Genomic DNA, 15,035 nt, shown 5'->3' with positions numbered 1-15,035 from the left:
TTACTACTGAGAGGGGTTTTTACTGTGTGGTGTATATTCTCAATATGAAGCTGACATAATACTGCAGGATCGTACTGGGAATGTGTGCCACAGGTCAGAGCATTTGCACTGCCTCCATTGTGAAAGAAAAGCAAAGGGAAAAGAAATGTGAGAGGAAGGAGGCAAAAAACCCATGCACGTTCCCCAGCCTTCCCTCTCTAAGTCTCAGCATATTGGCAGAAATTAATTTCTATAGGAAGGGAATTGCACTGTTTGCAAAGCAATCCTCGAGGATTTATTGATCTTTTAAAGAAAAAGTCATTAAGCAGGGCAAGGAAGATTTACAACAAGTATGGGAAAACAAAACAATCTCTTGGGATCTTCACCAGGCCGAAACAGGATTAGCTTTGTAGTTTCTGTAATCTTCCTCACAGAAGAATGCTAATTCGGTCTCATTTGCTAGAACAAATAAAAAATTAAAGATTTAGCACACCAGGTAATGAACCACCACAAACAACAAGCAGCTACTTGGAGCCTTAGAAGACAACTGATGACTTGTTGGTCAAAGCCAATTATAAATCACCAAACATTTCCTTCCTCCCACCACCTCATATTTTTACTGAAGAGATTCCAGTACTAAATGCACAGCTTTACTGTGTTAGAAGAACAAGAACCTGAATACATACAAGCACATAAACGAGAAGATTTGTTTAATGTAGGCTACAGAATTGTCTGTTTTGCATTCAGCGAATTAAGTGATTGTATTTCTAATGCCTTCAAATGCCAGAAAAATAATGAAGTGTAACTTTTTCTTTTTTGTGCATTTGTCTTTTAGGGAAGAAAAAGAAACTATTTTCTTCCATGAAATTAGCCTGTAGGTATAATAATCTAATACTTAGAGGATCAGTAGAATATTTTACAGATCACTTTACGCTCTCCCTTATGACCCATCAAAATATGTGTCTGAAGAAGTCAATTTTTTGCCCTGCTGATGATTAATTCATGAGGCTTCAACAATATGCAAAGTGAAAGACACAAATTGGCTTCTCCAGCAATACCTTCAAATACCTCTAATTATTCACAGGGGATATGGCAGAGCTAAAGGACCCACAAAGGTTCAGAGCAGTCACAATTCTTTCAACCCAGTAGGTCAAGGACTTCCTCTTCTAAAACAATAAGTCAGCAACATTACTAATTCAGAACAGAGACAAATCTGATGGAAAGCCTTCACAATTATTAAACATGGACTTCTTTAAGCTGCTGAGCCAATAAGTTCCACACTCATTTTTCAAATTAAACCTGAAGTTAATGAAGACTGCTTGTCTTGTTAAAAAAAAAAAAAAGGGGGGGGGGGGAGGGGAAAATAGCAGAAGGGGTTTTAGAATCTCAACTAGAAAACAGACAAGACTGTTAGCAATGAATCCCGAATGCTTTATTTACATACACCCTACTTCAAAAAAAAGAGCACTAACTTTGCTGACTAGATCATAGCTGTAACAATAACCACAACCACAGAGGCTTTTACAAGGATACCTATCTAATGCCCTCAAACTTGCAATTTCCTAACCTAACCCTGTTAAGTGTCAAAGATGATCAAATGCAGCTTAGAAAAAAACATCTGCCAGTCTCCAAATTTCCCAGGTTTTCTAACAGAAATTGTTTTATTCTAGAAAATCTTATCCAGACTAAATAATGGAAAAAGACATAATATGCCCATAGGAGGTTTCAAGTCTTTCTGCTGTAAGTGTACAAAATGATAAGTAATGGTACTTGCTATCATGCTTCACTTTGTTGATTTCCTATCTTCTACTTCTCATGGAAGGATTGCTAGAAGATTTTACTACAAAGACTCCATGCCTAACTTGGCTAATTTTCTGGTCAATACATGCTGGAACATATCAAAATTGTAGAATACCCTAAATTGTTTCCTTCTCTTAATAAGCCACCAAACTCTTTATACATATGCACAGAGCAGTCGGCTCTTCTCTAGCCTCAATGTTCTGATACTTGTTTTGAGATCACATTGAACCATTTCAGCACTGTAGCTACAGTCTCAGTTGCAAAGATGTGTACAAATATTTGTTAATGCCTTTTTGAATGTGGACAGCTCTGGATACTACCAACTCCAGTGTAACACTCAGTGCTGTCATCAGTCTCTCTTCTGAGCTGTATTGCCTTTTGCATCTTAGGTAGATGAGAATCATGCTTAAACGAAGCTTCTGCTAGCTAAACTACAAATCTATAAGGCTTAAGTGCCAATAATCCTCCTTCCTGAGGAATTACTTTTCTCCTATCTGAAAAGCTCTGGGTTAGTTTAAAAAAAGCCAAAGATGACAATGACTTTTGGGAAAGGCATACTGAGGCAGCTGTGGTACGTCCCAGAGAAAAGCAATGAAGAAACCCCTTCCCCTCATGTCATCAAAAAGTAAATGGCCAAATGGCAGCAGCTCTACTTTTTGAAACCTTTCACACTAAATGAGATAAAAGAGCCAAGAAATCCATAAGGAAAAAAAATACATGTATTATTTCTGGGAAGCAATCAGAGGACTTCAGGAGCAGGAGGGAGCTTTCTTTGACACCTCTGCACTTAGAGTGCAGGGAGTTATGCACCACAGCTAGGCAAAGCACAATCAAACGAGTGTGTGTCCATATCAAGGTGGAATGTGACTACATTCCCTGAAGTGCCCTGCTGCCACAAAGCCATTCAGCCACATTTATGAGAAGCCCAAAGGACATCCAGGGACCATCAATTTCATCATGACAGACATTTCTTTACATTATTACCAAATGACATGCCCTATATGCAATCCCCTGTCAAAATGTGAGAAATCAGGTCAAGCTTCAACTTCATGCTACGTTCAGCACATTCTCTAAATGACATTACTTGAGTTTTCCATGCAATCTGACTATCAGGAACCGTACGTTGCACACTAAAACAAATCTAATCTTGTTTCATTATTCCATATTGGTTCCACTACTTACATTACTAACCAAAACATCAGTTTAAATGTTACTGGTAAGACTAAGCAGGCATGGTACTAATAACCTATCTGCCAATCATTTAAAATTGCTCTCTGCAGAATTATAAGCATACCTTCTAAAATCACAATTTGTATTCTGAACATTTGGAGTGCAGATACCCACTGCCCTCAGTTCAATGATTTGAATGTATATTATCCTGCCTTCTTCCCAGAATAATTATCAAGTAGTGTAAAGAGCATCAGGAATACCATTTACTTTTCAGCAGGCTATCCAAACAATCAGCCAGTTATCAGTTTAATGACAACCACAATGAACAGCACCTTCAGTCAATATAAGTGTCCTCATACCTACTCCAGCTGCTTTCAGTGTGCTGTCTTCTTTCAAAATCAGTTTGTCATCATCTTCCAAACTCACTACTAGATCACCAGTCTACAAATTAGAGAACAGGAACACAAAGATAAGAATTTACTGTCTTTGTTCCAGTCCTGTTTTACAGTGCAGAGGTCTGCCTGCATTAAAACGTGTAAAAAGGAAGAAAGCAGCAGATAGCCATACCTTAGATTTGTGAGCTTGGTGAATAATCTTCATTGTATCTGAAAGAAAATACAGTGTTTTCCTAAAATAAGGCTTATTATGCAGGCAATGCTGGAAGTTATACTTAGGGAAGAAAAAAGTAACAAAGGGCTATGATTGAAAAATTCTTTATTATTAACAATTGTCTGAAATTGTCTTTATTACTAACAATTCAGTCTGAAAGAGAAAACCTTTTGGTTTCCCAATCTTGCAGCCAGTCTTACACCAGTCATTCCAGCATTAAGGCACTACGACTTAAGGATCTTCTGTCTACTGCTTGAATTACAATAACTAAGTAGCCATCCCAACTGCCAGCAAAATATACGTATGTCAAAATACCAGTTAGGGTGTTCTAACCAAACAGGTTTTACACATGCAATGGGGCAGGACAAACAGTATTAATGTGCTTGCACCTACTGCAGCTCAGTGGATAAGAAGCAAGTGATGAAGGCACAGCAACCTGATCACTTCAGATCATTCCTCAAGATCTTCCTTCCCATGAAGAAAGTACCCATGGTAGAAATTGTTGAGCAAGCTCTTTCTCCATTAACGTGCACAATTTCTCTTTTCTTTCTACACTCTCTTTGTATCTCTGTGATATTTTTATGCAGTGTTGAATTAAAGTGTTGCAACCAGACCAAGTAATCATGGCAAAAACATATAGTGATCATGAAACCATTCTACCACAGCAAATGCAATCCTCCAAGTTTTAAGCTTCTAGGTGTACTTTGCCACATTTCCTCTTTCACTGTTTTTGGCACAGTTGTTCTCTGATCTATTGACTATATTTTATTTACATCTTTACCACTGGCATCCAGTAAGTTATTGTGTTCTCATTTGAGTTATTAAATGCTTTCTCTAACTGTCACTGAGATGAAACTGCACTTTCTTCTCATCATAGCTGCATCCTCTCAATTGTTTTTGTTGTTTCATCTCAATTTAGTTCCACTCTATTGTGTTCCCAGCTTTTTCTTCTTTTTTTTTTTTTTTTTTTTTTATCTTGTAGTGGATCCTTCATGGCAGTAAATATGAAGTGGCCTTCTGTGTCAGAAATATCACCCATACTGTTCCATATTTATGGGAGGAAAAAGTGGAGAAGCTGTCAATGGGACAAGATGGCACTCAGGCCAGCATCATCAGCAAAAAGGAGGTAATGTTGGGGTGGAAAGTTGAGAAGATGGCCTAGAATTCTTCTCAGTCTAATGATGTGTAACTTCTACTAGCACTGTTCATGCAGAAGTCTTCCTGCCCTTTCATCACCAAAATACAATAGAGATAATAGAACACACAAGAGATGCCAAAAATCAAGAACCTGGAGGTATGCTTCACAGCCTATGGGGAAGGTGAGGAACTCGGGCTTTTTTTTGTGAAAATTTCAGCATAGCTGGTACCATCCCACAGAAATAGGCCCTCTCCAACTTGCCTAACAGGTTGTGAAGTTCTGTGATGTTTTTTATCCACATTATGCACAGTCCTATGCAACACAATCAGGTGCTCAGCCACAACATTTGCTCTGGGCAAAACTAAAAGTGAAGAAAGAACAAACAGCAGGGACAGGCAGCATCAGGCATGTAACTGCAGTCCTAGATGGACTCCCTCATCCATGCAAAGCAAGAGATATCGGGGGGAGGAAGGGCACCTCCAAATTCAAGCTATTAGGACATCAAGTATTACATTAAAAACAATGATCTTCAATTCCTTGTTGCTGACAATTGCAAATCTTAATCCCTAACTTCTTCTGTTTCCATCTCACGCCATCAGCTATCAGAATGACATGCTTGGCTTTTTTTTTAATAGGCCAATAGAGTCAACTGCTATTTGCATGTATTAAGTTGGTTTCTCAGTCAGTTTTTAAAATCACTGAAGAGAAAGAAGCTTGTAACTCCAGAACATGGGAGACAGGTGATCACTTGTAACAAACCTCCAAGGGAACTTACAGAATTGTTGAACTGAGGAGAAGGTATGTGACTGACATCTGAGTTACCACGCTCCAAGATTTGAGATAATTTAGTTTATTTTGAAAGTATGTTCCATCCCAAATTGATGATAGCACACAATCATGCAAAACTTCATACAAAGAAACACAAACATTGTTTCACATTAGAAGATAGACTGAGCCTAAATTTGATACCAGGCTATTTCACTCTGCCAGCTGTTATTTAAGAGCTTTCTTATCTACTTTGAGTGATGTTCCCCTGCTCCTCTCATATTATGTAAATTATTTACGAATATGAGTTTTATGCATTTTCCTTCTACTGCCATAAGCTCCTGCTTCAGGATCCTTTTTGATCTCACAATTAGTAAAAACATACCCAAATACATATGCACAAATGGAACTACAGTTTCAAAGTGTTTGAGGTCACAAGCTGTTCTGTAAAGTAAAAATAGAGCTGAAAGGTGCTTATAAAAGTAATAAAAATATTAATATCAAAAAATATTGCTACCTATTAGCAAAGAACATACAGCATGCAGCCTAATTCAAAGATAAATACAGAAGCTCAAAACAATGGTCAGGTTCTTCAGATCCTGGAGGTATAATCATCCCAACTACAAGAGCTGCAAATATAGGCAGGCACTGCAACCAGCATGATTATGCTAAAATAGCAGTCTCCTAAACTGTCTAAATTGGTATGAAAGATTACAGCTGCATTTTGCTAGAGATAAATTAAGAAAAAATACCCACCGTATTTGTAAGCTTTAAAAGGAGGAGGAAGACCTGTTCTTGAAGGCACATCTGTTAAAGAAAATCACAAAGAATGAAGTTATCTTCCTATATTTCTAGTAATGCATGTGAGTGCATTGCATACACCCTGGACATCAAAATAAATCCTCGGCACAGGAGAGTCGTTAGAGTATTAAATACTGAAATATAGCCTTTGGCTCAGATTCTGCAGTTAGTCCGTATTGGCTTAACTTCACTCGAGCATGAAGTCCCTCTGAACTGAATGATCCATGCAGACAGCAATTCAGTGCAATTAGGTTGTGATCACAGGAGTCTGATCCTTCAGAAATCTCCCAGAAACATCCTGTTAATGGTTCGCATGGTTCAAAGTTCAGCATCTCTCACTATCTTACACTCCAGCATCCTAACAACTATCATTACTAACTGAATTGTTCAGGAAACACAGCTCTGCTAACCAGTCACAGCAAGGAAGCCAAACAGTAGAAAATAACTCTTTAGATACATACAATACACAGCCTCCCTGGTGCCAGTGTCCCCAGCGACATCTAGGTTTTTACCCAGGCCTTGTGAGGCCCAGCTGCTATCAGTTACTTGGCAACAATGCGGCTGAAAGCAAAAATCCAGTTTAGAAACTTATCTCAAACTCCTCCTTCAAAACAGATTACAGAAAAGGAAGGAAACATGGATTTTGGACCAGAAACAGTAATACCCATCTGTGAAACACAGCTGGCACCAGTTTTGTCTCAACAATGAATTACAATACCGCACACATCAAAAGCAAGAAGTTTTTGTGTGTGTGTGTGTTTTTTAATTTTCTTTTTCATAACTGCAGCTGTACCATATGCTCTGAAAGTGCTTGTCGTTCTCTAAAAGCATCCTAAGATCTAGCCATGCCAATCACTGTCTACTAGAAAGGAAGTTGCTGAAAACACAGTACAGCTGTGACGCTCAGGGCAATATCCCAGAAGTTGCTCAAATGCAATCAGTTGCAACAGTTCCAGACTTGTTTAAGCTGACATCATGCAAAATAAATAAATGAATCAAAGCCTGTTGATCTCCACACTTTGAATGTCTCAATTTAGATGTGAAGAAATATACCTGCAAGATTAGTTAACACCCTAACTAATGAGTTGCTACGTGGGCTGGTCTGCATCTATTACTCTTTAGATACACTGTCACTTTCAGACAGGCTCTGGAAACATAATGTCCATAGAGGAGTAAATCTGTACCACAAAGCTCAAGACGAGGACAGAAACTCAGAAGCGAGCAGGCAGATCTCACAGTGTCAAAAACAATTTTTCACAATCCCCTCTCCTTTCACAAATAGCAAACAGATTTTCATTCCCACATTCCACACAGTGGTGCAACTCCTATGGATCAAAAGCTCCTTAAAATCTATTTATTTCCCCCAGTTAATTTCTGAATAGCTGCCTGACAGCACCGCCCAAGGAGCCCGAGGCATGGAGCCAAGTGTAGCAATGCCCTTGTCTGGCAGTCAAAAAGGATGGAGCACTGGGAGGATTTAGGCAGACATAGCAGTGCACTCAAATGCAGGCATGGCACAGTGGAAGCTCTCATTAGGGGCAGACCTCTCATCCAAGGGAGGAGAGCACAGGGGACAAAATACAAATCTGGCATCTCTTCCAAAGCCACAGAATTCCCACATTTTTTTCCACTTTGCTTTCTAGTATAGGGTTGACAACAAAAAGGACAAGCAAATAAATAACAATCCCTTACCCTTCTGCACAAAAGCAATGAACTGCTTCACTGTCTGATCCAAGTTAACTCCATGATAAACCACAGGCCTGAAATTCCGGTGCTCAAAGGAGCGAACAAGGCGAACTGTGATGGTTGAGCTTTCTGCTGACATGAGAATTAATTTTAAATAACCTGGAAAACATCAAAGAGAGGAACTATTGACTTTCCTCTGTGCATGGGCACAGCTGGAAAACAAGGTGCAGGTAAGCCTCAGTGATAGACTCACACACATGAGGAGACTTTTCATAGCAGAGTGCCTCTCAGGGCTTTGTTTTCAGTAGTTCTACAGAAGCAGCAATGGAATCTCAAGCAGTTACCCAGGGTTTTATTGGCCCTGCAAGTGAAGCAGCCCATGTGTGCACTGTGTACTGCGGCACCCGACTCTGCTAAGCAGACAAGAATGTTATGGATAAATGCAAGTGATCAATTTGTCGTTTGGGTGATTTTACCTGCCGTACCCTTGTGCTCTAAAAGAACGTACTGGTGCGATCAAAAGCAAACCTTTTTAAATGTATTTATGTTGTACATTAATATCCCAAAAAGATCCCCGGGCTGTTACACAATGCTCCTTCTCACCTCCTTTCAGGGACTGAAAACTCCCCTCCACTTACATGCAAATAATTCTCATGGGATACTAGCAGAATTCTACTAGCAGAATTAATGGGGTTAATTCGTAATGACATGAATGGAGAACGGCTCCACGTGCTTCACACTCCTTTGATAGAGAGCAGAATTTTCAACTGCTCTGTTTTACCAGCCCAAGCCCCTCTTCAAACAAGCCCACCCCCAGCCTCCCCTCACGCACCCAGGGACAAATGGCGACTGCCCCACACCCCGGAAGAGGAGCGTGAGCAGCTCCCAACCTTACCGCAAGGCCGCAGCCGTTACTTCCGGGTTTCGCCCTCCGCCCCGCCCCCTTGCGCAGTCTCACCAATCACATCTGACGGGTGATACGGATCCTGAACAAACCGAGCCGCGGGATTGGCTGCGATGCGCCCCGTCCCCGCCCCTCAATCCTGGCCGCCTCGTTGTCGGGCAATGTCCAAGCCCCGTGCCGAGGTGGGCAGACTCCCCATAGCTCTCCCATGCGGCGCTGCTTTTCCATTGGTTCTTTCCCCGAATTTTCCCCTCCCCCCGCGAGCGCCGATTGGCGCGTTGTTAGCCGCGGCGCCGGGATTGGCCAGCGGGCTCGGTGGCGAGGGCTGAGGCGGCAGAGCGGCCGGGGCGGTGCGGCAGAGTTGCGGAGCGCGGTGTTAGGGGTTCGTCGCCATGTCTGAGGTAGGGGCGGCGGCGGCGGGGCCGCGGGGCCGCGGGGCGGGCGTCCCTTTCTTCCTTCTCGGTGCTGACCCACGTCCTGCTATGGGGCCTTTTCCCCCAGGCCGCGTTCCAGAAGGCAGCTGAGGAGGTGAAGCAGCTCAAGTCGCAGCCTACGGACCAGGAGATGCTCGACGTGTACAGCCATTACAAGCAGGCCACGGTGGGCGACGTGAACACGGGTACGTGCTGCGGGATTGCTGGGCACCTCCGTCAGTGGGGGGCTGCTAGGGCAGGGATGCTGCTCAGTGTGAGCACGTTTGGTCAGGTGTGGGCAGCACTAGGAAGAGTGATAAACTAGAGCGCTAAAAGTAGTACTGGAAAACTAAAGCAGGAAAATAACCCGGGATGCGTACAGGAGAAGGAATACTTAGAAAAGCTGCAGTCAAATATCAAGCTGCAATCAAATATCATGGAAGAACTGCAGCAGAAATACTTCTGCAGAAGCGCTGTGCCAAATCCCTGCTGCTGCTTGTGATGCCACTAAAGCTCAGACTGTGACCAGCATTTAGAATGAACCCTGTCTTTAGTGACCTTGTGTAGCACTTGAGAAACCAGAGCTAGGAAGAAAAGGGGTGTTGCGATGGGGCTCTGGCCTCCTGAACTGGTTGTTTCCGAAGGTTTCTGAGTGTTGACTGAATCCAGAGCAGGCAAGGAAATGTACTGGAAATGATAAGTGTGGGTGTATGTAGTTGTTTATTCCCCCTATGACAGACAGCACTGGGGGGTGAAAGAACTGAGCTTGATTTCAAGATGTAATCCTTTTGTCATGGTTGGAGCTCAGTGTTTTAGTTTACCAAAGTGAAGTGGTGCTGTAGAGCTGTTAATGTACCAGCATGTCTGTAAGTGGTTGCATTGCAGTGAAGCAATAAGCAATAGCTGAGTTGTCTGGGAAAGCAATCTAAGAGTAAGCTGATAGGTTTTTGTGCTGGAGAGAAGTACAGCTGCCAGCTATTTCTGTGCACAGCACAAAAGGACCTCTGTGGCTAATGGTTAGGCTACTTACCAGTGCTGTTTAATTGATAATCTCAGGAACTGTATTTATTGAGACAGAGGAAGTGAAAACAGAATAGATGTCAAATGAAGACTGATCATATACACATCCACACCTAACCCTGTTCTCTGTTTGGCTACAGTGTGGCTTGTAATGAGATGAGTTAGAATTCAGTGCCTATACTCATAGGATGACAGAACAAAAGGAAGTACTTCGTTAGAAACATACTATTAACTTGATGATAAGATGTTCTAAGCTTTATATTACTGGCTTTTGATTTCTTGTCTTTGGGCATTTCATGACCTAAGGACATTTCTGCTTCACTTTAGAGCTGATGTTCTTTAATCAGCTTGTTTTTATGCTGCAGTATTCTTTTCAAAAAGTGCAGTGAGAGACCAAATGGCACCATTTGATGCTCTTCTGTTCAGATGCTGCTGTCTTAAAGGAATTTGACAGAGAGCTTTTCTACTGCTACCAGTAGCATGTGTGCTTCTGACTGCAGGTTAGAAAGGGGTAGCTGCTAAGGTGAACCAGAGTATTTTATCATGGTTAAGAACTAAATAGGCTTCAGGAAAAGAGTCAGAATTATCTACAGCCAGGCCACGCAAACTAACTGTGCTGCTTATCCTTTCTCCTAGATCGCCCTGGTATGCTTGACTTCAAAGGCAAAGCAAAGTGGGATGCCTGGAATGCGTTGAAAGGTAAGTGTCTACTTAAAAATTAAAAGTGAATAAATAAAACTAAGGGAAACTACTCAGAGAACCACATGTGGTTCAGCAAGAAATCAAATGGTGTTGCCTTGTAGGAGCTTTAGGAGTATAAAATCATAATTCTTATTCTCTGCAAGGGAGAAATAGTTCTGAAAAATGTAGGCTGTCTATCAGAAGAAGATTTAAGATATAAGTTGCCCAGCTGGATGAAAATGTTACACAAAGGCAAACTGTAGCAGCAGCAGAAACTTAAATCTCCTTTCTGAGTCCCAGCCTAGCAGTACCTCACAGTGATCTGCTCCTCCAGTTCCTTCCAGTTGTTCTTTTTCTTCTAGAGTTTTTCTAATCAGAATATCTGGGATATTTGCTGAGGAGCATAACAAGGAGTCTAAGCTATGAAAATGTGGTTTTTCTAGTGTTTCAACCAAGCCAGCATACATCTAAATGCAGTCTGAGTTGTTTGAATAGCTTTCCTACAGTAAATGGGAACTGAGTTAATAGAGTTAAAGCACTGTCTAGTTGTTGTCCATACAAATATAGCTTTGCTGTAAAACCGTTGAGCAATTTTGTTCAAAACTTTGATACTGGATTCATAGCCAAGTGACCCTATTAAGCTTCTCTGCTATGCTGTGAAGTAGTATAGCAGGGAGCTGTGACTTGCATGTAAATACTATCCTAATGCTGAAGGCTGTTTTAATTCCTAACTCAGAACTGAGTGACTCTACGCTTGTGGCAGGTACTTTAACAAAGGCTCATGGATCTTTTATGTAATGCGATTGTACAGGTGCAGGCTGAGATACTGAAAAAGATGCCTGCTAAGGGAGTTATTCTATTGCTGATCATGTTTCTTCTGTCCAGCTACAGTAGGGAAATGTTTTATTGAATGTGGAGAACTTGGCAGTGATTCTAGCTGAGAGAAAGGCAAAACAGATGCGCTGCAGTAAGTAACACGTCAGAAAGTTGTTCCTTTAATAGTGACTTGAGAATGCATATGTAAATCAGCAACATCCATATAGAAGGGAGTCAAAACTGAAAAATGTTCAAAGATCTATCTCTGAATAGTCAACAGAACAGTGCATAAGGGAGCATTAAAATTGTCTGATCAGGCAAATAAACAGTGATGAATATAGCATGGATGTATTTGTAGATGAGCAGGCTCATGAATCTTGCAGGGTAGAGGAACAGGAAGAACAGCTGTTGTGAATCAAACTCTGAGTTGATGAAGCGGAGACACTGTTGTCACCAGGCTTCAGTTGTCTCTGCATTTATGTGTCCCTGCTCAAAGAAAAGCTGCCTCGGGGCATTTTGTTGAGCCACTGTATGTATTCTGACTGCTTCCTCTGTTTGTCTTTCAGGAATGTCCAAAGAAGATGCAATGAAAGCTTATGTAGCAAAAGTGGAAGAGCTAAAGGGCAAATATGGTATCTGAGGACTGGATAGAGCATCTGTTTGCACATCTGAAACATGCCTTATTTCTAATACTGTGGAAAACTATGATTTATGATGCTGATGGTTTTAAATATGAAGTATACTGTAGCCTGTTCTTGTGATGATTGTAGTTCAGGGGGAGGTCACATACCTGTGTAATGTACTGACACCATTTGAATTTTGAGAACAAAACAATCTGGAACTCATTAAAGTGCATTTGATACTTTAGCTGTTGTGATGGTCGTCCCCTAGGAATTATTCTGAGCTCATTCACGAGTGGCTGTGTCACAGCTTTTAAACGCTAAGGTTAAAGCGGTGGTTAGCGCTCACCTCTCCAGTCGTGCCGCCAGGGGGCCTTAGTAATCTGTTTCACTTGTATCCAAACCAAACCGGTGATGTTAGGTGCTGCTTTGGGAATTTCTTGTGGATAAATTGGAACTGACAAAAGCTGGAGCACAGAGATTACCACTGAGGCTGTGTCTGGTGCTTTGTATGCTTAGAACACGGTGCTTGGTCGTTGTTGCCTGAGGTGTTCAGATTGATTCAACAACTGCCAAATGATCTTCCATACAGTGCTTCTTGGAGATGTTATCCCTGAACAGCAGTGTTAGATATGGCAGATTCTCAGGATCTGAACACAAAGCGTCCTCTGTGAAAGAAAGAGTTCTGCAGACAGATGAGCTGTTGATACCCCCTATGCCTTACCACTGTAGATACAGAGCTTTGGTGTTGCCATGTACTGCAGCTACAGTGAGGGGTGAATCACTGGTTTAACACTTACATGGCTCTTCATGAAAAACTTGAAAGTCAGCAGAAGTTTACGAAGCCCACAGTTGTAACAATCTGAAATAGCTCCTTAGCTAGTCTGTCTGCATAGCATGACCTGGTGCAGTTGCAGCTGTCAGAAAGCGTGCTTAAAATGTGACACTGAACCAGCTTAGCATAGGGCATGTGAGAATGAAGTATCCACCTTGTACAGGAATAAGGCATACTAATTGCTGCTGTCCTGAATAACATCAGAATGGATGAAGATTTGAAATAATAGCACCTTCTGGAAAGCGACTGGGTTTGTTCTGTGTTCTCCTGAGGATCACTCACTTGAATTCCTGTTGTTGGTTTGCTTTTTTTTTTTCCCCTCGGTAAGTGGTATAAACGTTTTGGAGATTTCAACTTCCTCTTGCAGCCTCTGTTAGTTACTTGACATAAGTGAAATATTCACCTTGCAAAACACAGGTGAAAGCAGACATTCAGCAGAAGGGATTCTTAGCTCCTTGCCAACCCTGAATTTCACAGCAGGCTCTGTTTGCAGCTGCATTTTGTCATGCTGGCTAGCAGTGGAAGATTGTGCCAGCTTGTAGTAGAATGCAACTCTCAGTGGCAAATGCTTCCACTTCTGCTCGTTTGCTGGCAGCTTATGTACTTGAACATGCTTTGCCAACATGCTTTCTATCAAAACTAGGATTGATTTTTCAGAAACACCTGAGTTTTGAGGACAGTAACATCAGTGGTCTTCATATCTAGTCTGCCCATTGGTAATCAGCTGTACAACTCAGAAGCTGCAGAGTATGAGTTGTTACAGAAGCAAGAGCTCTGCAGTAAGAGGTGGAAGGTACTGATGACTGTAAGCAGTGTTGGGATGAGAAGCAGCACACAAATATTGATTGCGTGGCCTTTAACTGGAGAAATCGTTACTGAATGAAGCGCTGAGTGCTGTTTGTGAGCTGACCTCCTGCAGGCGCTCTCTCTCCAGGAATGCTGCATTGTTTACGGATGCTACAGCTTGAAAAAGGCTGTGAACTCAATCAAGGTGCTGGTGGTCTGGCAGCAGGGTGAATGTCTTGTAAACATGTGGGCTGTGTGGCTATTCTGAATATATTGCTGACTTATAGGCTGCACAGTGTGTGCTGGATGGGGGGGAGTGAGGTACAATGCCTTGGCAGTAGCAATGCCACAGCAGGAATGGTCTCAGGACATCTGAAGGCAAATTTGAAGGTAGAGGTAATTGCTTTTATTAATCTAAAACAGTGGTAAAAATAGACAACCGTAAAGGAATACAGCCCTTGATATTGAAACAGAAGCAGCAGCAAGTCTCAAACCAAAATATAATTTCAGAATCACTGCTCTGCCTCAAATAAGACATGCTTGGAGGAGCAGATGTTTCTGGGCAGTGATGCGAAACAGGAGGTTGTTCTGTACCCATTCAGGGAGTTGCTGCTATTTCATCTGTGTTAGATGAAAGAAAGGACAGCAACACCCCAATCCTTGCTGTGTTTGTGGAAGGAAAAGACATGCTCTGGAACAAGCCTAACACGCCACAGGTCAGAGGCCAGCTGGCATACATGCTCTCAGATCTGCTTTGCTGAGTTTGCAGTGCGTGCAGAACGGAATCTGGACTTTGGATAAGGCAATAATAAATGCTAACTTGCGTGTGTGATAAGACTTCTGTCTATTGCACTTCTACTGTTAGTTCTTGCATAGACTGGTACCCAGTGCAATTAAAGAAGCTATAGGGGGGTGTTTGTTTTCCACATTGTTTTTTTTCTCATGGGTTTTGCTTGCTCTTACCAAAAACTTGAAGGTGCAATCCTCCTTCTGTAGCTCTAACAAATCCCTA

The 15,035-nt window shown here is 41.8% G+C and overlaps 2 protein-coding genes across 4 annotated transcripts; one reads left to right on the top strand and one right to left on the bottom strand.

Annotated features, from left to right (window-relative positions):
• Positions 1-251: 251 nt before the first annotated feature.
• CUNH2orf76 (chromosome unknown C2orf76 homolog) lies at positions 252-8,913 on the bottom strand. 3 transcript variants are annotated; one of them, XM_042827390.1, is made up of 6 exons: positions 8,844-8,913; positions 7,955-8,107; positions 6,218-6,268; positions 3,517-3,554; positions 3,309-3,390; positions 252-438 (listed from the first exon to the last, which is right to left on the bottom strand). In XM_042827390.1, exons 2-6 carry the CDS (start codon positions 8,085-8,087, stop codon positions 362-364), a joined length of 381 nt encoding a protein of 126 aa, XP_042683324.1. In that variant the 5' UTR covers positions 8,088-8,107; positions 8,844-8,913; the 3' UTR covers positions 252-361. The 3 variants fall into 3 exon arrangements, with proteins under 3 accessions (XP_042683324.1, XP_042683325.1, XP_042683326.1); XM_042827391.1 differs by having other exon boundaries at positions 8,781-8,853; XM_042827392.1 differs by lacking the exon at positions 8,844-8,913 and adding an exon at positions 8,202-8,338.
• A 232-nt stretch (positions 8,914-9,145) lies between these two features.
• On the top strand, positions 9,146-12,649 carry DBI (diazepam binding inhibitor, acyl-CoA binding protein). The gene is made up of 4 exons (XM_042827377.1): positions 9,146-9,253; positions 9,354-9,471; positions 10,922-10,984; positions 12,349-12,649. Exons 1-4 carry the CDS (start codon positions 9,245-9,247, stop codon positions 12,420-12,422), a joined length of 264 nt encoding a protein of 87 aa, XP_042683311.1. The 5' UTR covers positions 9,146-9,244; the 3' UTR covers positions 12,423-12,649.
• Positions 12,650-15,035: the final 2,386 nt, after the last annotated feature.

This window comes from Centrocercus urophasianus, unplaced genomic scaffold (assembly GCF_019232065.1).
Source record: "Centrocercus urophasianus isolate 14NV4802_14NV808 unplaced genomic scaffold, USGS_Curo_1.0 seq_28, whole genome shotgun sequence".
Taxonomy (NCBI): Eukaryota; Metazoa; Chordata; class Aves; order Galliformes; family Phasianidae; genus Centrocercus; species Centrocercus urophasianus.
This window is presented reverse-complemented; position numbering and strand designations above follow the sequence as displayed.